The sequence below is a fragment of the Spea bombifrons genome, chromosome 12 (genome assembly GCF_027358695.1).
Source record: "Spea bombifrons isolate aSpeBom1 chromosome 12, aSpeBom1.2.pri, whole genome shotgun sequence".
NCBI classification, from domain to species: Eukaryota; Metazoa; Chordata; class Amphibia; order Anura; family Pelobatidae; genus Spea; species Spea bombifrons.
The window spans coordinates 4,800,487-4,824,702 of NC_071098.1; the positions used below are offsets into that span (position 1 = coordinate 4,800,487).

Genomic DNA, 24,216 nt, shown 5'->3' on the forward strand with positions numbered 1-24,216 from the left:
CTTTACAACGAATAAATTAAAGAAATGGTGTCCCCAGAACTCCGTATCAACCAAGGGGGGCTTCTCCGCACAAAGTTGTACCGATCCAAATTTGTTCCGTTACTTCATCGTTTCCCCCCCCCGTGGATAATATTATGTTCTGGAGGGGGCTGTTTATGCAATTCTGCACTTAAAACCTAATCCTAGTTCTGTTGATTGTCCAAATCCTTCCTAGAAACAATTCTTTAATCATGTAAAACGTTACCATAATTATTGCCAGGAACGCTTAATTGTCACATGACACAAAAGCAGCCACTGATAGATTCCGATGTGTCTTACACGATTAAAACCTTCTCGGGGGAAAGAATACAAACACAGATCCGCTAACGAGAATCCTAGAGGCTCCAGCTATTGTTTTGTCTAAGTGGAACGGCACCTTTTAAGGGTGGCCAGACGTTCTCGATACGATTCACCAGAGCAGAACCGGTAAACTTTCGAGGCCTGGCTGACTCCGACCGGAACATGTGCGCCCAATATGTACACGACTGGATTTGGGATATTAAAGTGCTTGCAGGCCTTCGCTCCGCCAGACAAGGAGACGACTGTTCGGATCTTTGGCTTCGGTGCAATGATTTCTGATTTATTTTATACGTTTAAAGGAGATCTGGCTTCCTTCATGCTTTCCATCTTTTTTTTTTCTCCCCAGGATTCTGGGAACGCTGCAGCTGGCTATAAGTAAAAAAAGAAAGAAAGAAATGCGACGACAAAAGAGCGAAATAAAGTGCTAATGCGATAAGGCAGAAGTACCGTTCGTTTTTTATTATGCGGAATGAAGACTGGGTGTTGGTCGCGCGGAATGGAAATATAATATATTCGCTCCAGAGAACGTCTTGTGACTTCATTTAAAGTGGAAGCGGCACAAAAAGTGTTTTCAGACGAGGCGAGCCAACGTTCCATACTTGTTGTGAGAGATATTTAGCACTACGAATAATTAAAACAAATAATAATTCCCTGCGTCGAGGGTCTTAGCAGCTATTACTGACTTTTATACCATTCGTACTGTTAACCTCCAGTAGGTTTTATGCAGCCTTCGTCTCCTTTGTACATGTGATAAAGCCGCGGCCGTATACATAAGATATGCTCTTCTATAGAGGATAAAGGGCTTTTTCCTCCAAAGCGCGATAACAATGCGAGGCCATCACAGTCACCTGTTTAAATGTCAAAAGCACTTAAAGCTCATTTTGCTTTTTTGTTCCATTTCAAGGACTAGAAGATAACCCGAGCAAACAGTGAAATACGCAGAGAACAAAGACGTCGATGGTGTATGTAGCGAAGCATTCAAGGCCTTATAAAAAGGTTAAATAGCGAATAGAATTATTTTACTAAAAAAAAAAAAAAACAGCGTAACCTTCCGACGCGTCACCGAGAATCTAAGGAGAAACCCAAGTCCTGGATTCAGAAAGGGTTTCCGACAAACTATAGGAATGACGTATGTTCAGATAAAGGTTGGGGAGAGGGTATAGTGTAGAGGTTGGATGGAATAGGAGAAAGCATTAGCTCAATAAAAGTCACCAACCAGCAGAGATGGTAGAGGTTAATAAAAGGAATTCAAGAGCAGGATAGACATCTGAAGACAAGGACCCAGCAAGGTGTGAGGTTTTAAAAGAGGTAGAAAAAGGGATGTCCCACCAAGGCCTATGTTCCACTGCTGGGCTGGCATTCTCCCCAAGGTAGGGGGCAAACCCGGCATCAATACCCCTTCTTCCAGAAGTGGATGTGAAGTCAGCGCGAGGCAGGACCTCCACCTCTAGTTATGGCTATGCTTTGTTCTCACTGCATACTGGGGTATAATTCTCCTGAAGACCCGCCAACCCGTATGTTGGATCCACACTCTTTGACACCCATCACACCTACAGCTCATCTTAATCACAACCCCCTTAAAACCATCACACCTCCAGCTCATCCTAATCACAACCCCCTTAAAACCATCACAACTACAGCTCATCCTAAGCACAACCCCCTTAAAACCATCACACCTACAGCTCATCCTAATCACAACCCCCTTAAAACCATCACACCTACAGCTCATCCTAATCACAACCCCCTTAAAACCATCACACCTACAGCTCATCCTAATCACAACCCCCTTAAAACCATCACACCTCCAGCTCATCCTAATCACAACCCCCTTAAAACCATCACACCTACAGCTCATCCTAATCACAACCCCCTTAAAACCATCACAACTACAGCTCATCCTAAGCACAACCCCCTTAAAACCATCACACCTACAGCTCATCCTAATCACAACCCCCTTAAAACCATCACACCTCCAGCTCATCCTAATCACAACCCCCTTAAAACCATCACACCTACAGCTCATCCTAATCACAACCCCCTTAAAACCATCACACCTCCAGCTCATCCTAATCACAACCCCCTTAAAACCATCACACCTACAGCTCATCCTAATCACAACCCCCTTAAAACCAGTGCCCAACACTCATTTATATGATGATTTTGGTGTAACTTTACATCTTTTTTCTATAATTGCCCAATAAAAAGTATCAACTCCAACTAAACGCTCCATGCTGTTCTATATAAACTCTCCTTCTGGCCTCCCTACATTCCATGTAATAGTCCAATCTACAGATCTTCTTTCCTCTAAAGTAGTGCCTTATGAGGCCTTAAATCTTCTTTAAGCTCTCCTTAAACTTATTTAAAAGCTGTAGCCGCAATTCACTAGTTGGCCACAGGAGGGAGCTATTATACCACGATAGCAATCCAAAGCTTCTCCTGGATGGAGTGAGAAGAGGTTGGAAATGGCTGGGTTTATCCCTGGAATTCCTATGAAAAACTGCATTTTAATCTTTGTTTTAGTCGATGTCTCCGATATTAGTTACATGATATAAATTATAATATAAATCATACCATTTGCCAAAATTCAGCTAACTCTCTATATTGCAAAGACTACAAAATATCAAACATCAGTAAATCCAGAGATCAAATTCTAAAAGTAGAGGGTCGGAGGCTTAGATGTAATGTAAGAAAGTTTTACCGTGCTAAGAGGGTGGTAGACAAGTAGAAAGGCTTCCCAACAGAAGTGGTAGAGGCTAATATAATCAGGAAATCAGTGCTGTTTTGATGAATTGGCCCCATCCCCAATTTCTTCTAGTTTTAGTTATTTCTCACATTTAAATGCTTCAAACCCCCAAGTAATTTTAATATAAAACAAAGAACACAAGAATAGAGCTTTTCAATTATCATTTCATTGGCTGTTCTTTGCAGAATTGTTTTACGTCGGCCATATTGCAGGGTTTTTGGGCATGAACGGCCTTTTTAAGGTCCTGCCGCAGCATCTCAATCGGATTCAAGTCAGGACTTTGACTCGGCTGCTTCATAATCTTCATTTTGTTTCTTTTGAGCCATTCGGAGATGATTTGCTTGTGTGCTTCGGATCATCGTCCTGCTGCATAACCCAACTGCGCTCGAGCTTTACGTCACAAACCGACGGCCGCACGTTCTCTTCCGGGATTTTCTGGAGAGAGAGCAGAATTCATGGTTCCATCGGTTATGGTGTCGCTCTGGTCCTGAAGCAGCAGAACTGTTACTTGGGGTCAGGTGCCCTCAACCAACTCCTGTGGACAGGTCTGACCTGGCGTTCATTCAGAGCAGTCGTGTGGTGGGGAGATGTCCAGCAGTCTCAGAGTTCCCAAAGTCAGGCCCCCGATAATGTTAGATAAACTATAGGGGGGGGGTCTTATCTGCCTTCTTTTACTGATCCCCCCCAAAAAAATCCACCCGCAGTTCCTCTCAGCCCGTAATGATTAAGTTGGAGGAAGCGGGCCGAATGGGTCTGATAATAGAAGCCTTGGTGTTTCTGTGTTCACAGTTTGCTTCGTGGTTACATAACGTCTCGCTAAAAATAAAGTCAGGGTCATCGACTTCCGACACGTCTGTGCTGAATATATTTACACGGGAACGCTGCTGCTCTCCGCTCCGGCAAAACAATGCTCGCCTTGCCACGACACACAGAACGGCGTCAAGGCTGCCGGTCAGAATGTCCGGGATACAAAATAGACAAAAATAGAAACTTTCCCATTAAATAGTTGGAATAAACATAATATGACGATTATTTCTTGCCAGTGGCACAGCAGGCGACCCAGTCACCGACCATTTTTGAGTTTCCATTGCATACTGGAGCCAGTGATGGATTCCAGTCTAGGGTGGCAGGTCCGGGGGGAGGGGCATGAGAGGGAGCCTCGGGGCAACTTGATGGGCTGATAAAAAGGGAGATCCCTGATCTCCCCAACCGTCCCATTAACACTATGGGGGCTTTACTGAGGTCTCCTTCCCCTCCATACTTCTTCTAAAAGTGGGAATATGATGTCATATCCCTACGTCTAGCAGTAAGGACATCGGCAGAGAAGGAGGGGGACGCCATAACTGGAGTCCTGTAGATCGAAAGAGTTTGGGTCGGCTCTACTCTACCCTGACTACGCGTTGGTCTGAAGCCAGCAGCGGCTTGTCCAGCTCCACCAACGCAAACACTTATCTTTACACATTAGTGTCTGAGGACCTAGGTCATCCTACGTATAAGTTCCAGGTATCACACATGGGCTGCGTGTGGGGCGGTATCTTTGGATCTCCCAGCGGCGCCATATTGTGCAGACCGGTACCTCCATGCGCTCGACAGACCAAGTTGCTGGAAGCACCAAAGGGGTCGACACAGCTGCATGCAGAAAAAAACTAAGTTTGCTCACATTAAATAAATGACTTATTTTAAGGCCGTCGCGTTGATTTTAACCAAACGAGCCTCCGGTTTCTATGCCCTGATTAGTAAACCAATTAGTCGATTAAACTAATACTACATTCTGGTGACGCATGCGCATTAAAGCCTTTTCTCAAACAAAGTCGTTGTCTCCCATAAAGCCCAGGTGTGGTGTTAAGCGCATGCAGCCTGGAAAGCCGGCCGCCCCGGTGCATATTGACCTTTCTGTGTGCTCCAGATTAATCACCATACCCGCAGGAGGGCGCAGCAATGTTTTGATTCCAATTTAACCCTAGGGGACAAGTATGATAAAAAAGGGACCCGCGAGCCTCACTTAAACCTGCATTTATCATTATCAGCAGGAAGCAATAGCCTGCAGCCGAAAGACAACAATCCATTTCAATTTGTAGATCCGATTAGCCGCAGTGAAGTGCACCTCTTGGGTTATTTTTCCTTAAAGAGTTCAAAAGGGCAGCTGGTTTTTTTTTTTCTTTCTCTAAAAGCTGGGATCTATAGCAAAAAGTGGGTCGCTGTTTTCTGTTCTCCGTAAGTTTTCATTGTATAAAACAATCAGGTTTCTATTGGTTACCGAGCACTTTGTGTTCCATGAGAATTATTATTTTTCGGCTCCAAAACGTAACGGAATGAATGAAAATGAAGAAACGAACGAGGCGTTTTTTTTTTGGCTTCTCCGAGGCGCCTTTAGCAATGGAAAAGCTGACACCTTTCAATGCTCTCCTTCATAAAAATAATAAAAACATCGGCAGAAAACCTTACGTCGCTTAAAAGAAGTCACTGATTGGACGAGATGACGCCTTTAATTATTCCGATTCAATTTAAGGCTAAAAAAAAATATTTTAACCCAGAAAAAAAAAGTGGTGTTAGAATCAGTGATGAAGGGCAGTAACATTATGTGGCCAACATATTCTAGAGTGGAGTACAAATCAATAGACTTTGATAAATGGGACATCATTTTTTTTCACACCTATAGGTTATCTTGCCTTGAAATAGCCAAAATAGAATGGGGTCAGCGGCAAGAAAAATGTGCGTTTTTGAACAGTAAAATTTAGCTTAATGGGAGTTTTCTCAATGGAAAAACTTTTTTTTTTTACTGAGAGGGTGGTAGATAAGTGGAACAGCCTCCCAGTAGAAGTGGTAGGGGCTAAAACATGCATAGGCATACGTTAAACAACTCGTATAAAAAATAAGAAAGGGGAGGGGTGAGGACTCATAGGGCCACAGGGGATTTGGGGACATTTGATCATTTTTGGGTTAATTTAATAAATTACTATATATATCCATTATTGGTATTGGCTGAGGGACCCTCGAGTCCACTGGTAACATCAAGCATGAAAAACCCAAACTAAAAAGACGGATAATAACGCTACACTTATCAGCATCCCCTCCCAGGTGCCAAAGAGCGCATGATGTCATGGGAGGCAGCTTGATGTCATAATATGTTTCTTCTTTGGAATGCCTCCTTTTTATTGCATGCAGGGGGCTGTATTTTAGGATAGGGATATACAAAGCTGTCAGAAGACCCGATAGTCAGGACACCGGGTGGGACGCCTTGATAGTTGGTGACATAAGTCCTGCCTAATTTCTGACTGTTGCCAGCTATGCACGTAAAACATTCCATCAAAGCCAAGGATTGCAGGAATGGAAAAAGTCGCCGGATTCACATGGAAGTGATGTAAGCGAGCATTTCAAAACGGTTTCAATTCCCAATACGGCGTAGAGCGCAGGTTGGTGACCTTAATTAATGGGATGCCTGGAAATATATTCCTTGGCTTACTTGCCAAGAGTGGCCTGTAAGGGGTACATATGTAGGTGCCCACTTTTAAATACCCCCCCCACTGCAGTAATACCCCTCTGGGCCCGAGTATCTTGTGTCACAGCCCTTAAGAGTTTAATGTTACCAATTATTTGATTATTTATGAAGCACCAACATATTCCATAGCGCTGTACAATATAAATATAGGGGGGTTAACGAGTACATAATGAATATACACAGGAGTTGAAAGCCCTGCCCATGCGCTTCCCATCCAGCTTTATGGGACTTTCATACAGAGTTCCTGGCCCATGAGCTTACAATCTAAAAGGAATGCTATGGATGACAGAGACCAGTTATTGAGTACCGCGTGTCTGATTCCCGCATAGGATGTGTTAGCGCTCCTTAATACTGTTGCTAATAGATAATTAACCGTTAAAGCGCCACGAGACAAAGCCACAATCCAGCAGGCCCCCTTTGGGCTGCGTTATTCCCAGAGCGGTCGGTGAATCGGGGCTGCCGGCTTCGGAGCTGGAATGTACACGGCGCTCTCCGCTCTCTGGGAACACAAACATCACAGTAAGGAATATTTACTCTCAATTGAAATGTTTGACTTTTCGCACTACCAGTAATGAAGCCGGAGCTCCATAATGAGCCTTCTGTGTTTTCAGGATAAACAAGGCGGTTAACCCGTTACACGCCAGAATAAATGGCACATGCACCGCGATCCGGAATAAGGAACTTCAGCTATCCCGGCTACTGTGAGTGCCTGAGAATGATAGGAATGATAGGTTTCCAGGACCTGGGCTGTCTCCAGTCTATTTATATCTGTTTTGTGACATGGCAACCCTGATAAGAACTCCCTTCGATTTAACACATTCAGCACCAGGTCGCTATCTGCCCTGCTCTTATTATAGGGTTAAAGTTTCCTATGCATGAAAAGAAAAAAAGATACAAAGTTACTCAGCACAGGATGTTCAAACTGGAAACTGTATCTGTTGAGTAACAACCCAAAGGGACATTTTTAACCCTTAATTGACAGTTGTGGTTGTGCAATCCCCGTGGCATTATAAACTGTGTATTCATGCAGGGGCCTTCCACTATATAGGAAATCAAAGAGTTAAATGCGATACACATTTCCATCTGGAAAATTACAAAAGCCAAACAAACAGCAAGGGATGTGTAATGATTATTCATGATAGACTTTAAAGTCCAGGTCATAACAGGCAACGAGGCCTCAGCGACCAGGCGGGGAGTGCGGTTTCAGAATTCCTATGGGCAGCAGAGCTGTCAATCGTCACGCTACCTTGTAAGAATGCGGTTGCCGTAACAAAAATGATTGGTTAAAAAAAAGAGGTTCTGCATCATCTGAGGCATTCCGGTCACAATCGCAGTCCCTATGGGACAGACTAGGGGTTTGGGTGGATAATATGTATAGTAATAATGTAGTATATGATGGCATTTAGGTTTTATGAGCAGTGCGCCGTATTATGTTTTTTATTTTGGTTTTAAATATTATTTGTGTTTGAGTGAGAAAATAAAAACAACCTGTAACATTTTGTATCCATTAACCCCCCCCCCATCAGGACTCTTCGGCCTCTTCTTTCCAGCAGCATATGCCTCTCACATAATCCAGGCCTAAATCTGATGGCAGTTTAAGGGTTACTTTTTCTTTTTAAACAAAATTCCATTCTAAGTACATACATATAATAAAAAAATAGACTTTATTTTAGGATATTTGCATGCTTTTCTCTTGAGAAAGGGTTAATTAATCCCCAGCTCCAACATTTTTATTTTTTTACCCCCCCCATTCTCCAATGTTGCGTGTTGCACACGTGTAGTTGGTGTGAGTGCCCGGCGCTGAAGGGGTTAATTGAGTGTGACAGCCATGTTTGGCTGCACTCCCCGGTATCGGGCACACTCACATGTTCCGGGTCTAAATCCCTGCTCCGCTAACAGCTGGGAGCTAAATGCAGCCCGGCAAGCCCTATCGTGCACAACAGCCCCGAGGGAGGGTGAGAGACAGGGGGTGAGTTGGGGAACAGGGCAGGGGCTGAGTGGGAGTATAGGGCAGGGGCTGAGTGGGAGTATAGGGCAGGGGCTGAGTGGGAGTATAGGGCAGGGGAGGTGTGGGAGAAAAACAGAGGGTGAGACAGACAGGGTGAGTGGGGTAGACAGGGCAGGGGGTGAGTTGGGGGAGATAGGACAGGGGAGTGAGGTTCTGAGTGGACAGACAGGGAGGGTGAGTGGGGGTATAGGGCAGTGGAGGTGAGGGGGAGACCGGGTGAGTGGGGGTATAAGGAAGGGATTTAGGGGTTAAGTGGAGGGAAGGCAGGGGGTGAGGGGAATCCGGGCAGGCAGGGGGTAAGTAGGGAGACCGGTAGGAAGTGAGGGGTAGTTGGGGGGGCAGGCTGGGGAGGCAGTAGGTGAGGCGGCGGGGAGGGAGGGGGCAGGAAGGCGTGTGTCTCGGGAGGCGGGGGAGGAAGCGCACTCTCTCACACACAGTAGTGCGATCTCCCTGACACTTTATCCGTCAATCAGGCTTAATGGGGTATAAAAGCTCCCCGTGCAGGGGCAGAAGCAGAGGGCCGGCTGCTCAGCGCAGGAGCTTCATTACCCGCACAGTCTGACTCTGAGCCGCCGGACAGGCAGCGATCGGGGCTTTGGGGGCTGCTCTGCCGATATCCCGGGACCCCGGCGCATTGCCCCGGGCGCTGCAGGCTTTCTGCGGAGTTGTCCGGCTGGTGTCTCGGGTTGTGAGCAGAGGCTGCCGGGGCAGGTAAAGGGAACACCTTGTGACCCGGAGGTCGGATGGTGACGGTTGGAGGGGCTTTATTCGGATAAGAGGACCCGTTATGGATTGCAGGTCGCTGGGCAGACTGCTGCTGTTGCCCCTGCACATGCTGTTCTCGGTGCTGAAAGCCGTCCTGTGCACGGTGCTGCCCGCCAGGCTGCGGGACCTCCGCGGGGACACAGTGCTCATCACCGGCGGGGGCAGGGGCATCGGGCGCCACCTGGCCAGGGAGTTCGCCAGACAAGGGGCAAGAAAGGTAAGAACTGCCCTCTACCTTATTCTAGTTCACCTATTTCACCCCTTCTCTGCCCAATGCCTATTCTACCCTTCACTTAAAAACTGCCCTCGTTGAATGGGGCCTTCCCTCTAATTGCCCCAAACCGACTAATAACTGCCCTTTCTCCAAACTCTAACCAACTTAATAATTGCCCCAAGCAAATACTATAAAACTACCCTACCCCTTGAATCCCCTTTTCTTGCTCCATTGGGAAGCCTGTTCCTTAATTCCCCCCTCTGTATTTGTATAGAGGGCAGGTTTTGGGGGTATTTTGCCTGTGATGGGGTGGGTTACTTAACCTGTTCATTGCCAGAGTGTTTACCAAGTCACTCAAAGTAGTTAAAGGCTGGCACCATTGCTTTCTGGCTCTACAGGGGGCAGCAGAGATTTACCCCAATGGCACTTGGATCAATGACCCCACTTTGTAGTTTACAAAACCAACACATTTAGAGGCTTCACATAAACCTTTTGTAATAGATGATAGGATTCTGTATTCCAAACATAGGGCTCTCTGGCAGTGAAGGGGTTAGTCGGGGATGTTATTGCCCCTGCAGTGGCAGTAGTGTAATGGTGTGTGTTCTGTGCCGTTTTCATTGGGCGTCACATTAAACTGATCTCCAGTGCTGGAGCTGTTTTAACGAGGAACGGTCATCTCCTATAGATTCACCTATAGCTCTCCTCTGGGGCAGTGAGGAGATTGCAAGCTCCTATGAACAGGCCCATAGAGGGACCGGTCATCTCCTATAGATTCACCTATAGCTTTCCTCTGGGGCAGTGAGGAGATTGCAAGCTCCTATGAACAGGCCCATAGAGGGACCGGTCATCCCCTATAGATTCACCTATAGCTCTCCTCTGGGGCAGTGAGGAGAGGTCGTCCTAGATTGTAAGCTCCTATGGACAGACACTTATAGTTGGCTTGGTTGTGTTCCGGGTTGGCAGTCTCCATGGTTCTTGTCTATCGGTTTTTAGCCGTGTGAATGTGCCGGGGGCCGGGGGAGTATCTTGGTGGACACTCTGTGGCTTGTTGTGGATAGAATGTAAATGATGACATTGTTTCCATGTTCCGGGTGTGCGTGGTGTTGGGCGACCCGTTAGAAGGTCGATAGTCTAATTGATGGTACTCGAGGCAGATGAGTTTATTGTAGATTATCCTGAAGTCTTGATTTGAAAGCTGTATATATTCGAGGGTCTTCTGTTCGGGGGTCAGCGCCATGAGTTCTTTCTGTTGGGTGTCACTCGAGTATTCCTGGCACTCAGCCGGCAGGCAGCTCTGTTGGTGTCAGGTGAGCCCCGTCCTCGTCATCTTCTCTCCGTTAATAGAAACAGGCGGACGGGTAGCCCCAGGTGGCAAATCCCTAGAGCTCCCGGTTCTGTTATCTTTAACTGCAAAGTGTAAAGTTTTGGGGTTTCCACCAATAAATGAATTCTGTTTTCTACAGCGCCGGCCGCCAACTCCCCGCTGAGTGACATTGTGTTTCCCGAACCAAAGTATCGCTTTTGACTCGCGTCTCGGGCGTTGATTGACTGTAGTGTTGTTGTTGTTGTTTTGTTTTCTTCGCGTTTTGGGAGCTCCTTCTATGAAATCAAAATTAAGTCAAAATCCCCATTTTTTTCTTTTTGGCTTCTTTAACTTTTCACCACGTGTCGCGAGTCTCTCCTAGATGTCAAATTTCTGAAGAGGCTGTTAAATACGTCATTGTGTTTACAAAGCGTCCGCCAGACGATGCGTTATTATTGTTTGGTGCGACTGGAATCAAAAGCTTGGACGTTCAGTTGTTTGTTTTTTGGCTAAATCTAGCCTAAACTGGCCCAAACCATTCAGTGGTCACAAAGCGGTGCTCTGTGGCCGTTTGGCTGAATGTGGGGGCAACGGTGGGTTGGATCGGGGTCTTTACAGATTTCCAGATGCAAAAAGTCCACAAATTTGTTTAGATTTACGGAAAATGGGTTAACCTTAAAATGTATATTTCTTAACCCAAAACATGCACTAAGCAGGTTTATTAAAAGTTTTGTTTTGATGAACGCTCTACGGGGCCGCAGGTTACTTTTGGCTCACTGGGGTGTATTTCAAGTTGTTTAAGGATATTAAATGATTTGTGCTGTTGGGACCAAAGAGCTCCCTGTCCATGGCGTGCCGAGTAACCCCTTCACCTTACGCTCTGCGATTCATCCAGCGCGAGTGAATCTTCTCGTGGGTTCGCTTGCAAGCCCTTTCGGCTTTGTAGGGGTTGGGGTAAAAATCACCAGCCAAATACAGATGACGCGCGTGTTGCGTTGGGTGGTCACCTTGTTAAAGCCCCTACACCTTACCCCGTTACAGCGGCCCTAAAATATACAGCTTCTCCCAGGTAATTAAGTGGCGTTTTGTTATTTTTGGTTCTCTGCCGGCTGCGCATGTTGGGAATGTTCTCGTCTGCATGGGTGTGTGTTCTGCGACTCCCCGGCCGACGCGGAAATCTAACACGGGCATAAAGGGACATTGTTCACGTGGAGAGCATGTGGAGCCAATTATGTGAAACGCGTTCTTAGATCTCTCATCAATTAGGAGCCACACATGCTCTCTAATGAAATGCTGCGCGGTGCAAGCTGCCCTCCAGCTCGCCGTCTTCCCTCGTTCCGCCCCGGGCCGCGAAGGGGACGTGTGAAATTTAACCTGTCCGACTCGTAAATGTACTTCTGGCGGCGAGGAGCGAGACGCTCGCTTTCACAGCAGTGCTTTCTTACGGTTCAGCGCATGGCCGTTGGACCCGGACCAGTTCCGACACGTTTCGCGGCCGTTCCTTCCAGCGCTCGTAAACCCTTGGAACTGAAGAGATGAAAAGTAACGCGATGTTCTGGTAGATCTGCGTGCGAATGGTCTCTGTAAACCAAAGCTCAAGGGAACGCTGACCCTTGCTTACTTTTCATTGGTTCATAATTGGCTATAAGTATTCAGCGCCTATTCCCGCGGAGCCCAGGACAGTCGGGTGCTATGTTATATTGGATATTTTGGCCAATATGCCCTGGGAGCAAATGCTTGCAAGGGGAACTTATTTGCCTGTAGATCTGGGGCTAAGTTCTAAATGTGGAGTAGTCGCCATGGAAACCTGTGAATCGTTTAAGGCTTTTGTCATTCTGGTCCGCTGAGAAGTTTTCTGCTGGACGTTCATCTCTGCAGCGATTTGGATTAAATGGGAAGCCAGATCTGGTTATTTTGGGTGAATTCGCTGTTGTTAATGGGCAGTGTGCGGCTTCCTCTGGTATAAACTGTAAAGAAAAGGTAAAAACGCGCTCGCCGTCTCACTCCACGGACACAGAATTATGACTCAGCCGGTGGAAGACGTGACCGACGGGGATGCTCTGTCAGGAAACTCGCTGGCAGCCACTTGTGCAACAAACCGGAAGCCGCTCCGCGCCCCGCTCACAGAGGCTGCTTTGTTCGGCTTCATTCTGGTTTTGTTTCTTTAAACCACGAAAAAGTTAACTTTTGTATAAAAAAAAAAAAAAACAAAAAAAAAAAAAACCTTTTCGCAAGATCTATTCTTTGCAAAGTTGCTTTTGTTGTTTTGGGTGGAGAAGCGTAGATGACGGTACACGGTGGTCCATGGCGGTCGGTCCAGGGGTTCGCTGATCTCCTGTACCAGCCCGCTGAGGCGAGGGAGGAATGTGCCGAGTCGGCAGTCTTCCATACTGGACTTCCTCTCTGCGCGGGATGACCTTTAAAAGGCGGAGAGCCGGGTTATGATGCAATATCCTGCCTGGTGCTCGGCGGTGAGGAAGGCCGTCGTGGAGGGGGTTGGCTGGTGGCTACGCTACCGACTATACATGAGTATAAATATTATATAAATAAATATATATATTATAAGGGTTTAGATAATGTTCTACCAGTTTATAATAGTTGGTGACCCCGAACCCTAAAATCTGCCTGAAACTCACTTTCTCCATCAATATACAGCCCGGCAGGAACTTTTTAAACTTCATTCGGTTCAAATTAGAATTTGAAGAATCTTCGCGCTCGGCATTTGCCGTTTCCGATCTGTAACGGAAAGCTTAATTATCAAAGGCGAGCGGAACAATTTTTTCCCTCCAAATGATCTGCTTTTTAACTTCCCTTTTATCTGTTCTAATCGCTCTGTCTGTCGGGATGCTCGGCAGCCTGATGTCGCCCTCAAGGGTTTGCATTTGGCCTCCTAAATTATTACAGTTCGCTGTTGGAGAGATTCTGAATGACCTCGGCTCATCTAACGAATGCTGGGTAGCACTATAGTATAAGTATGTATAGAAAGCCATTGTGGTACGATGTGTCGTTGCTATGGTGATAAGAACACGTTTCAAATTTTTATACTATATTTTCCCAATTTTTGACGGCTCCTCCTGGTAGTATATAGCGGGTCTTCAGGGCTTTTATGCACCCAATTAAAGCGAGCGTGTAATATGGTAATTTTTATTGATGGATATGATATACATCTTCCTTTTTGATGCCGACGTCTGACCTGCTCCACTACATGGAAAGGACACGAGCCATCGCTGTGGCGCAGTGTAGAACTTTCTGGATGCTATCCAGTAACGTTCCATTAATTCTGTCCGGAATACTAAATATTCAATAATTTATGCACGGTATTGATTTTTCTGCGCTCCGTCCAGCTTGATTTATCAACTGCTGAAGGAGGACTATTTGTCTATAAAAATACCATTACTGGTATTAGTCATTAAATAGCTTTTGAAACATCAGGTGCCGCAATCTGAATTCCCTAGGGTAGCAATTTATCAAGACCGCGTATACGCTATGGTTCAAAAGTTTGGGGTCACTGAGCTGTTTTCATGGAAAACAAGGACATTTCTGGCTGTAACATAATTGCAAAAAGGGTTTCTAACCATCAATTTGCCTCTTAAAATTGGATCAGAGAACACAACGTGCCATTGGGACACAGGAGTGATGGGAGTGATAAAGGGCCATTGGGACACAGGAGTGATGGGAGTGATAAAGGGTCATTGGAACACAGGAGTGATGGGAGTGATAAAGGGCCATTGGAACACAGGAGTGATGGGAGTGATAAAGGACCTCTGTACGCCTATGAAGAGATTCCATTAAAAATCAGCCATTGCCAGCTACACTGGTCACTAACAACATTAACCCTGTCTTTGCTGGAATTCTCAAAAACAAGGACATTTCCAAGTGACCCCAAACTATTGAATGGTAGTGTGTGTGTTTGTGTGTATTTTATCTGTTTTCTTTCTATAAATAAGGGTTGTTGGGTTGAGTTCCCAAAGGCCTTGCATTATGTTTTTTTTCTTAGTTCGCTGTGTTATAAATCAGCCCGGGACATTTTATGTCATGCAAGTTATTTTAAAAGGTTTTCTCATTCTATCCGTTGCATAAAGACTCTTTTCTTTTTTTATGTTGGAAGCCCCCACGCCTTTTCACTTGTTAATTTCATTCTGCTCCTTGCTTCGGCAGCGCTGGCTCCACTCGCATTGAAAGAAACCAGTGGGTGGGTGATTACTTCTTAACGCAGACAGAAGCGATTGTCTATCGGCGTTTTTGTGGGGCTTCTTTTCCCAGCTCTTTGTAAATTCTTAGAAGGTAGGCATTCTTGACGGTCATGGCCGAGCATCGTAACAAACTGGCTCCAACGCAAGGAGGTGGATGGAGATCAGATGTCAAGCCGTTCCATAGAAAGCTTTCCCAATCCGTTCCAGGATAGCGTTTTGCGTGACTTTGCCATCTACGCCTTGTATTTAATGGCACATTCTGCTGAAGACCACCAAAGCTCACCAATCCACAAGAAACCTTTAGTTTGGATGTTGGGTTTTTTAGTTTTACTTGCCTGCTGACTTTCAGAGTCAAAACTCTTTCTGGAGCAATGAAATGGGCAAAGGACTGGTCGTCGGGCGCACTGCCTCGCTTATGGGAAGTGACCAGGTTCTGAGACCTGGGTTATGCCAAGGTGGTGCTATGAGCAGAGACCAGTACTGGATTCTTTTTTCAATGCTTTTAGATTTGGGGTTCCAGCTAAATTCAGCCAGAATCCATGCTGGGAGGGGGGGGTTGGTTAAGGCACATACAGAAGGCAAATTTGGAGGCTTTATAGACGTTCAGCAGAAATGTCTCATAACTTAGTTAACCTGGGCCTTGTCCCTGGATATCCCAAGCTGTCTGTTTTCTCTACCATTTCTTTGCTATTACGGTGATAACCTCATTCTCTGTGGAGTCTGCAATCTGCTCCATCGTAAAAAATACCCGCCGCTTGTCCCAAAAGGCTGATGCCAGCCAGAAATATCGAATTTGTGTCCCAAACATCAAAGCTCCTTTATCTCTGGTGTGTGACGTGTAGACGTGTCTTATCTGAGCTGTAGAGTTTATGGTCTGTCTCGTGAAGAGTCCTTGAACTTAAAGCCCATTACCCTTTGATTCTTTGTCTGCCTCTGTCCTTGCAGTAGGACCCATGTGTCAACAGATGTTAAACGATCCTACATGTGCCAGATTTGGGTCGTATAGACCTCTATCATCTCTGATGTCTCCTTCGTAAATTGACCTTTTAAATCGACCTCTTGACCTTGCCACAAAGGTCTGTAAATTGCAGGCTTATAGTCTCTTATCTCAGATTGTCTGCCCATCAAAACAGAACCATTACCATGTATAAAAAAAAATCACTTTGCCTTTACAAGCCTGTGGTAGGGTGTACTAATATAAATTAGTGTGTATGTGGAAAAAGAAAAAAAAATATTTTAAGAGGTTTTTACAACTTTGTTTATTTGAAGACTAAAGCTGTCTGCAAATTAGTCCTAAAACATCCTTCTCTTGTTTTTATCTGACTCTGTAGTGATTTTAGATAAGATAGCCGTAAACCTACATATAAAAAGTCTTTTGTTTTTGTGTATTTAAAAAAAAAAAAAAAAAAAAAAAAATTACCCCAACAAATCCACACCCGAAACTGGTATAAGTCAATACACAATTCATACTGGAATAGCCTTTTCAGGTCACTTATGTGTTTATATTAATCACCTAAAATAAATAAATAAAAAATATATATATGTATTAAATGAACAATATTCTGCTTGGATGAAAAATGTATGCATTTTTTTATTTTTTTTAGTTAAGTTTATTTATAGTATATATAATATGTGTGTGTGTGGTGTGTTTTTTTTTTTTTTTTTTAATTATACACCCCTCTGGTTACTTTAAAGATTAAAAGTGAAACAACGGACAATTGTATTAGCGATCGATACATTGTATAAACTGCAGAGTGAGTTCTAGAATGTTTTGTTGTGTAGGGTCGGATTGCGTCACTATGTTGCATCAGAATGGTTTATAAATATTATTTCTCTGATCGTCTCCTCGGTGAGTTGCTTCCTAATCGCTCCCAAGTGGAACTAAACGGCGCTGTCACCAAAAAAATAAAGAAAAGCCCCGCCAGAAACCATTTTCCTGCATATCCTGTATCCTGCGTCAAATCCGGCATTCCAGAAAAAGCAAAGTGTTAAAAGAGGAGAACTAACAAGCTTTCTGTAAGAAGCCATTGTCCGGGCATCAAAGGATCACATGGTCCCAGCGGCTTTTTATGTGAGATTGGTCTGACACTTTACACCCCGTGTGAGGCTGCCTTTAGCCGGGGAGTAGGTCGCTGCCACCTTTCTTCTCATTTACAGCCTAGAGTTCATCCGCAGGTCAGCCAGCTCTTAATGACATCATTATACTTGTTTACGGCTCGCACAGGAAGTGCGCCACCGACGGCGTCTGAGATGTACTTAGCTTCGCGGAATCAAACATCAGCCCACATCAACTTGTGTTTTTTTTAAAGGGACAGCCGTGCTGAAGAAGAACGCATGTTAAAGTAATCCTAATTCTCTGCTAGTACTTTAAAATGCATTACAAACTTGTCTGAGGTAGAAGCTGCAGCCCTGCAGCTGCCCTCCTACTACCATTTGCAACATAAATTTAAAGGGGTCTCTCAGCTGCTGTCCCTTTAAATCCGTGCTGGCCGTGCGATGTAGTGATCTAATCTTCATTAAAGAGCTGTTTAAGCCCAAAATGAATCCCCGAAACCTTCCCCCACCCCAGGGGGTATCTGACCCGGTGTTTGGTCAGGCGTGACCCGAATTTTTATTTAATTTTTATTTTTTTGACCATGGAGCCTTGCAGACAGGGACAGGAGTCGGCATTCCAGGGAAACATTTCTCTTTAATAAAAACTGCTGTCCAAAGCCTCCTGCTATTCCTCGATAATCAGTCTAGACCCTTCTAGAATTAGCAGTTTAACCTTTTAATGCTTGGATGTGATTGGAGGGGGGGGGGCTGTGAGCTGCCAACCTGCCTGGCACCTGCAGAGTTAACACGGAGCCTGTATAATAAACTCAGGGCCTCCAATTTTGCACTTTTTTGCCCCGTTCCAGTGACTCGATGCCTCCGCGAGAGGCTGGCCTCTAGTTGACCCTTGTCCGGTGTTAATAGGATTGCAAACAATGACTCCGAATTGACCCGTTATTAGCCGCCCCGCACGCCCGCGCCCTGCCTCGTTTTAATAATTCTACAAAAGGATTCCGATCTGTGGCTTATGCGCTTCGTCCGGCCCGTGCATATTTATAGCTCTTAATCTCGCCGTTACAATGCTGTGTTTGTGTGATAATAAGATCAGGGCTTTCTGGGCTAAAGGCATATTGTAAGGCAGCGGCAGATTAAGGGCTATTAACATCTAAATGCTAACGGCCGATGAATGGCCGGGGATCGGGGCGCGTTTAGATCGCTGAGACTTCAGAAGAGTCCTTGTCTAAGTTCCGGATCGCGACAATTAGTGGGACCTCAACAATGTTTAATAATCTATACGTTATTATAAATATTACACGTATATGTTTATCATATCTCTTTCTCTGGAGTAAACAAAAAAAACTTAGTCTGCCAGCAGACCGGCCCCCGTCTAGTCTGCCCGTTTCTCCTGCTGTAAAGACTCAAACCTTAATCAGTCGTTTGTCTCGTCTTAGATTCAGGAGCCGTATGTCTATCCCATGCATGTTTAATCCCCTCACTGTATTACCCTCTACCACTTCTGCTGGGAGGCTGCTCCACTCATCTCCCTCCCTCTTAGCCTGTGAACTGGGGTTGATGACCATTCTGTCTGACTTTTTTGCTCTTGAAATTGGAGGCTTGGGTGTAAATTAGTGAACTATCCTACGTAGCAATGTGTCTTTATTATTGGACGCTGCAGTCACATGACCGACGCCGGGTCACATTCGCGAATATCGTGTCTCTAGATACAAATGTAGCAACTGGAATCCCTGCCTGATTTACAGCCTTGCGGAACAGGTTTGCTTTGTTACCTGTTAACGCTCGTCGGCACGCCCGGGGAAGGGCTTTGTGGAATTAGGACTCTGGGAGGATTTTTTTTTTTCTTTTAAACTTATCTATCATATCTTTTACAAGCTGCTAGTAATCGCGTGTAATGTTGGCCTCTGAAATATTCAGTCTTGTTCAGAATATTTGCTGAAACATTATAAAATGTGAGGGGTTCACGTGTCCTCCAGAAGCCTCAGGTGTCTCCAACAAAACGTTGTCCACCTGTTTTCAGGAAGGTCGGGGTAACATCGGGGCAGTCCCGACTCCGCAGGAATTTACCACCTCACCCGGCTGCTGCTCCAGATCATTTTCTGGTCAGTAATTCTGTAGAAGACGAGTGTCTTCTGCACAGTGGAGGCCATCAAAGACCATGTTCTCTGGACCGTATCCAGAAACGGAAGCTGTCTGTCCATAACCAGCGCGGAATTATTATTTTTCTTTGGATATTTAGGCAACGTAACCCTTATTTTTGGATGGGTTTATTTACCGTTGGGACGTCGTATGCTGCCCAATCCAGAAACTAATCATTTGTTTTACGAGGTCTGTAGATGTAAGAAGTAACGTTGTACCGGTAATCCTCTCGCACCCTGAACCCGTGCCCTGCGACTTACAAACATCTGGTATCTATAACGAAGACACGGTGACCTTCGTGTTCTGCGGGCTGCGATCAGATAGCGAGATGGCTTCTTGATTGCATTTGGCACCAGGAATGGCTTTAAATAATGAAAAACCCCAAAACCTAACGTGAAACCAAGGGCAAGGAGTTTCTTGTCTTTCCAGCCTCGTTGTTCTTCCAAAAACCTTGAGACAAGTTTGATGAAATCACTTTGGACATCTACAAATTTTATAGAAAGCTCTATTTGACTCGTAAGAGGCTTTGTAATATTTTTTTTATATTTTTAGTTATAATGTAACACATTTTATATACTAAATCATAGTAATGCCCCTCCGGTTGTTTAGTTGGGTGGCCGGGAACCCGTCCACCCTTGAAGATAGCCATTGTATTTGTTTCAGGTCACCCCAGGCTGATCGGAGTCCATCTGGGGCCAGGAACATTACAATTTATTTTACAATTAGCTCCTAAAATGATCTCCCCCCCCCCCCGCATTCTATTCTACTCCATGTGTCCAGCAGAGGATGAAGCCCCTCGTCTCCCGGGACCCCCATCTCACACCCCCTACACATACAATAGTTTTGACAGTGGTAATGACACTTCTTTTACAATGGCTGGCGCTTGAACTTCCTGCACGGCTTGTGAACAGGTTTTTTTTGGGGGGGTTTTATTGCTGCCATTTCCCATTTGGGCTGTTATTGTTTCCTGTCAATAACGCGTCCCATCCCCCGCTCTCCCTTTCACTAACACATTGATGCTTTAGATCTCCTCCTGGATGGCCTTCAATGTTCCCAAACCACACGGCACAACGGCGCGACACCAACTTACCTTTAAACTTTATTTCATTGCAGATTATTTTATGGGGCCGGACGGAAAAATGTCTCAAGGAAACGGCAGAAGAGATAAAGCAGATCGGAGCGGAATGTTACTATTTTATATGCGATGTGGGTAATCGAGAAGAAGTCTACCAACAAGCTAAAGCAGTGAGAGAAAAGGTTAGATGCGTTGCCTTTTTGGGGGTGAAACCTGTACTTTATCGAGAGCCCCCATCTTCCTACCCAGAAAATGCTATATTCTGTATGACTTTTGGCTTCTGTATTCTAAGAGTGTCCTGCTTACGGTGACAACTGTGCTCAAGCAGGGATATTCTTACATCATTTATACACAGTCAGCCCTTTAGAAAGAACTTGGCCTGTCTGAATAATAACTTCCCAGTTAAGTTTCCCAGCTGTTCCAATCCTTGGTTCTGAACAAACATTCATACAAATTTTGATGTTTTACCCAGCCGTCGATTGAACTGTTTATGTATTTAAAGGATATTGATGCTTATGTCCTCGTTGTTTCATAGGTTGGGGATGTTACCATTTTGGTAAACAATGCCGCGGTCGTACATGGCAAAAGTCTGATGGACAGTGACGATGACGCTTTGTTAAAATCGCAGCACATAAACACTCTGGGACAGTTTTGGGTAAGAATATATATTTTTATATATTTTTTTCACTTGTAGTTGTGTTGACAAAACTTTCACTCTCTCCGTTCCATTGGCCAGTATTTGTGTGTGTATAACTGTTTTACTGCCGTTGTGTACATTTTTGGGATGGAAACTCCTTTCTTTAAGGCTGTCGGAGTTGAATTTACTTAATTTTCCTTTTTCTTTTTTTTTTCTCTCAACATATAGACTACTAAGGCTTTCTTGCCGCGCATGTTGGAACTTCAGAACGGCCACATTGTTTGCATAAACTCTGTTCTAGCGTTATCAGCGATTCCTGGAACCATTGATTACTGCACTTCCAAAGCTTCATCGTTTGCTTTTATGGAGAGCTTGACCTTGGGGCTGTTGGATTGCCCAGGGGTTAGCGCTACAACAGTATTGCCCTTTCACACCAGCACGGAGATGTTTCAAGGAATGAGAATCAGGTGTGTAAAAATAAATGTAAATATATTATATATATAATAAAGGGAGAGTGATGTGATGGTCTGTATCTTGTCTGAGCTGAAAGAAATATCTGCAACAAAAGCCATTTCTGTAGAAGTAACAGCTGCCCCGTGTCAGTGGCGTTTATCGAAGCTGTTAATTTGTAACGGTTTGAGGTTTCTTCGCGATGATAAAACTGCAACTCTGGGACAAAGGCAATATTTTCTGCGTACGGCTTCCTCGTTGGCGTGGATTCCATTTCTACTTTCCTTTTTTATCTTTGAATTCTTTTAGGATTATATTAGTAGCCCTCAAAGTTTTTGGATTAATTGCCAAGTCGTGTTTTTTATTTATGAAATTCACAAAACGATGTATCTCTACGTGGCTGCTGAGTGAACGCATGTAACCATCACTGTGAGTAATAGAATCATGTGACCGAGAAGCACATGATCCACGTTCTGTATGCCTGGCGCGATGACAGCCCTTCCCGGTGGCCTTCACACCGAGCCTCCTATCTCCTGCTCTGACATACAGACGCAGCGCGTCCATCCACAGCTTCAAAGCTTCGGTTTTAGGAAACATAAGGGGTTACACAGCATGTGGCAATAGGGGCGCAGATGTAGAAATGTAAAAACTATTAAAGTGACATACAGGTCGACAATTATTGCCTCCCGTAATTCCAACATCCCATTGAGGAACCGATACGGGGTCAAAGAAGATTCCCTTCTATATTTGACAGCTGCCCCCTGTACCTGATAAGATATATAGTATTATATCCAAAATAATAACCGCGATCCTAGATTTAAGTTTAATTCTATTTCTTCCCCAGGTTCCCCAATCTCTTTCCGCCTCTAAAGCCAGAAACCGTAGCAAAGAAGACGGTAGAAGCTGTCCAGAAAAATAAAGCGCTCCTGCTCCTTCCGTGGACTATGCATGCACTTGTCATCTTGAAAAGGTAATAGAATGCCCTATAATATCACCACTCCCCCCGCTCCCTTTCCCCCCCCCCTCTTATTACATCAATACCTCGGACTTATTGGAGATCGTGGTTGGGTTTTGGCTTCACATCCGGACCCGTTCTGTTATTGTAGTTCTGTCAATATGGCCGTTAAGAGTCTCGCCTTTTCAGAGCGTGAATGGATCGTCTCTTTGTGCAGATAAAACAAGCTTGTGTTGGAATTTTCCCATCAGGCGTCTCTTGCGGACTATGCCGACATCTCATTTCTCATCCACGTGTAATTATCTGTTTGTTTGTTTTTTTGTCTCCTAACTCTTCTTTCTTTTTTTTCTCTCCTGACAGCATTCTCCCACAATCAGCACTTGAAGAAATCCACAGGTTTTCAGGATCTTACACCTGCATGAACACATTCAAAGGGCGGACATAGATCCTCCGATCAAAAGACTTTCTGAACAGAAAATAAAGAAATACAGTCCTAACAAGATTGTGGAGCAGTCCCCGTCTCCGTCGTACGCGACAAAATCTCTTTTGTGGACAAAAGGGGTTCTTCCGGACCGTTCATAAAGCAGTGCGGCCTTCGTTGGAGGACCCAGATATTGCAAAAAAAAAACAACTAAAACTAACAAAAAATGTGGAGGAAGACAAGCGAAAGACTTTATGCTTTGAGGGTTTTTCCCCTGTGTATGATTTTATGGTTTTATTCTTTAAATTCGCTGGTAGCGATCAAAAGTTTATAGTTTTTAATAGACTTTTAGCGATGGTTTAAGCAACAATTGCTTCTTTTTTGTGTATGTTGTAGTTCTTAAATAATTTTCTGCCAATCTTCGCAAGGTTTGGTGATTTTCTTGCTCTCAGGTGCATTAACAATCCAATCGACGTTGGTATTGTCAGCAGGCGGAAGGCATTAGCCTAAAACCAAGTCCAGATTTATTCCCAACGTATTTTCGGTCCAAGCCTTTCGGATTCAGGCTGCTTCTGAAAGCTGTTTGCAAACGGCCCGGCGGAAAGGATTTCTACAACAGTTTGGGGTTTTAATTAAAAAAAATAAATACAATGTATTTAAAAGCATTGAAGATCAGGACCTTTTGGATCCGAAACGCTCCTTTTTAACCTTTTTTTTTTTTAAGTTGACAATAATTCAAATAATAATCGCCGTGGAAGTGTCGGCCGGAGGTCAAAAGCATTTTAGTAACGTTTTGAAGTGATACAATTAAAATATTTGAAAGATAAAAGGAATGTTGTGCTTCTTTACACTTCCCTGACAGATGGGGGGGAGGGGGGCTTCTGTAACCATGCATGGGGTTAGCTGGGTAAACCGCATTGCAGCCCCATCAATAAATGCCTACAAAGCAACCACAATGAGCATTCAACCTGCCCCAACCTGCCATAGTCCATGTCGCCGTAATAACATTGTCCAGGTCATAGTAACGGTTTGCCTCCATGTCTTGGTTTTTAATTTTGGACCCAGGGTTATTTGCAGAAACGGGGAAAGTGGAAATTGCCCTCCTTTACCCACCGTCGAGGGGCCCGATTTAAACCAGTGGTCCATTGATTTATAATAAAGCCGTTGCGTTTAGCCGCTGGATCGCTGGACCTGGTTTTGTACGGTTCTATTCAGTAAAGGTGAAGACTTAAAAAGTTGGCCTGAACTAACTTGAGAACCAAAAGTCAATCCTCATCGGTGGCAATTTTTTTTTTTTTTTTTTAGGGGAAAAAGTCTTGCATTTTTTTTTCTTATTTGTTCTGTTCTACAGAAGGAGCTTCTAATCCATCATCTTGTAACCAGATGTCGACTGAAACCACAATACACAAGAATTTGGAGCTGGGGG

At 44.7% G+C, this 24,216-nt stretch overlaps 1 protein-coding gene across 1 annotated transcript; it reads left to right on the forward strand.

Moving 5' to 3' along the window:
• The first annotated feature begins 9,278 nt into the window (after nucleotides 1–9,278).
• DHRS3 (dehydrogenase/reductase 3) lies at nucleotides 9,279–23,619 on the forward strand. The gene is made up of 6 exons (XM_053451792.1): nucleotides 9,279–9,571; nucleotides 20,366–20,509; nucleotides 20,863–20,982; nucleotides 21,193–21,431; nucleotides 22,259–22,384; nucleotides 22,730–23,619. Exons 1-6 carry the CDS (start codon nucleotides 9,377–9,379, stop codon nucleotides 22,812–22,814), a joined length of 909 nt encoding a protein of 302 aa, XP_053307767.1. The 5' UTR covers nucleotides 9,279–9,376; the 3' UTR covers nucleotides 22,815–23,619.
• Nucleotides 23,620–24,216: the final 597 nt, after the last annotated feature.

Bases quoted from the DNA above. Each gene is read 5' to 3' on its own strand.
- DHRS3 (XM_053451792.1), top strand. From the start codon at position 9,377: ATGGATTGCAGGTCGCTGGGCAGACTGCTGCTGTTGCCCCTGCACATG. The intron at 9,572-20,365 runs GTAAGAACTGCC...ATTTCATTGCAG, and splicing joins CCAGACAAGGGGCAAGAAAG to ATTATTTTATGGGGCCGGAC. The intron at 20,510-20,862 runs GTTAGATGCGTT...GTTGTTTCATAG, and splicing joins CTAAAGCAGTGAGAGAAAAG to GTTGGGGATGTTACCATTTT.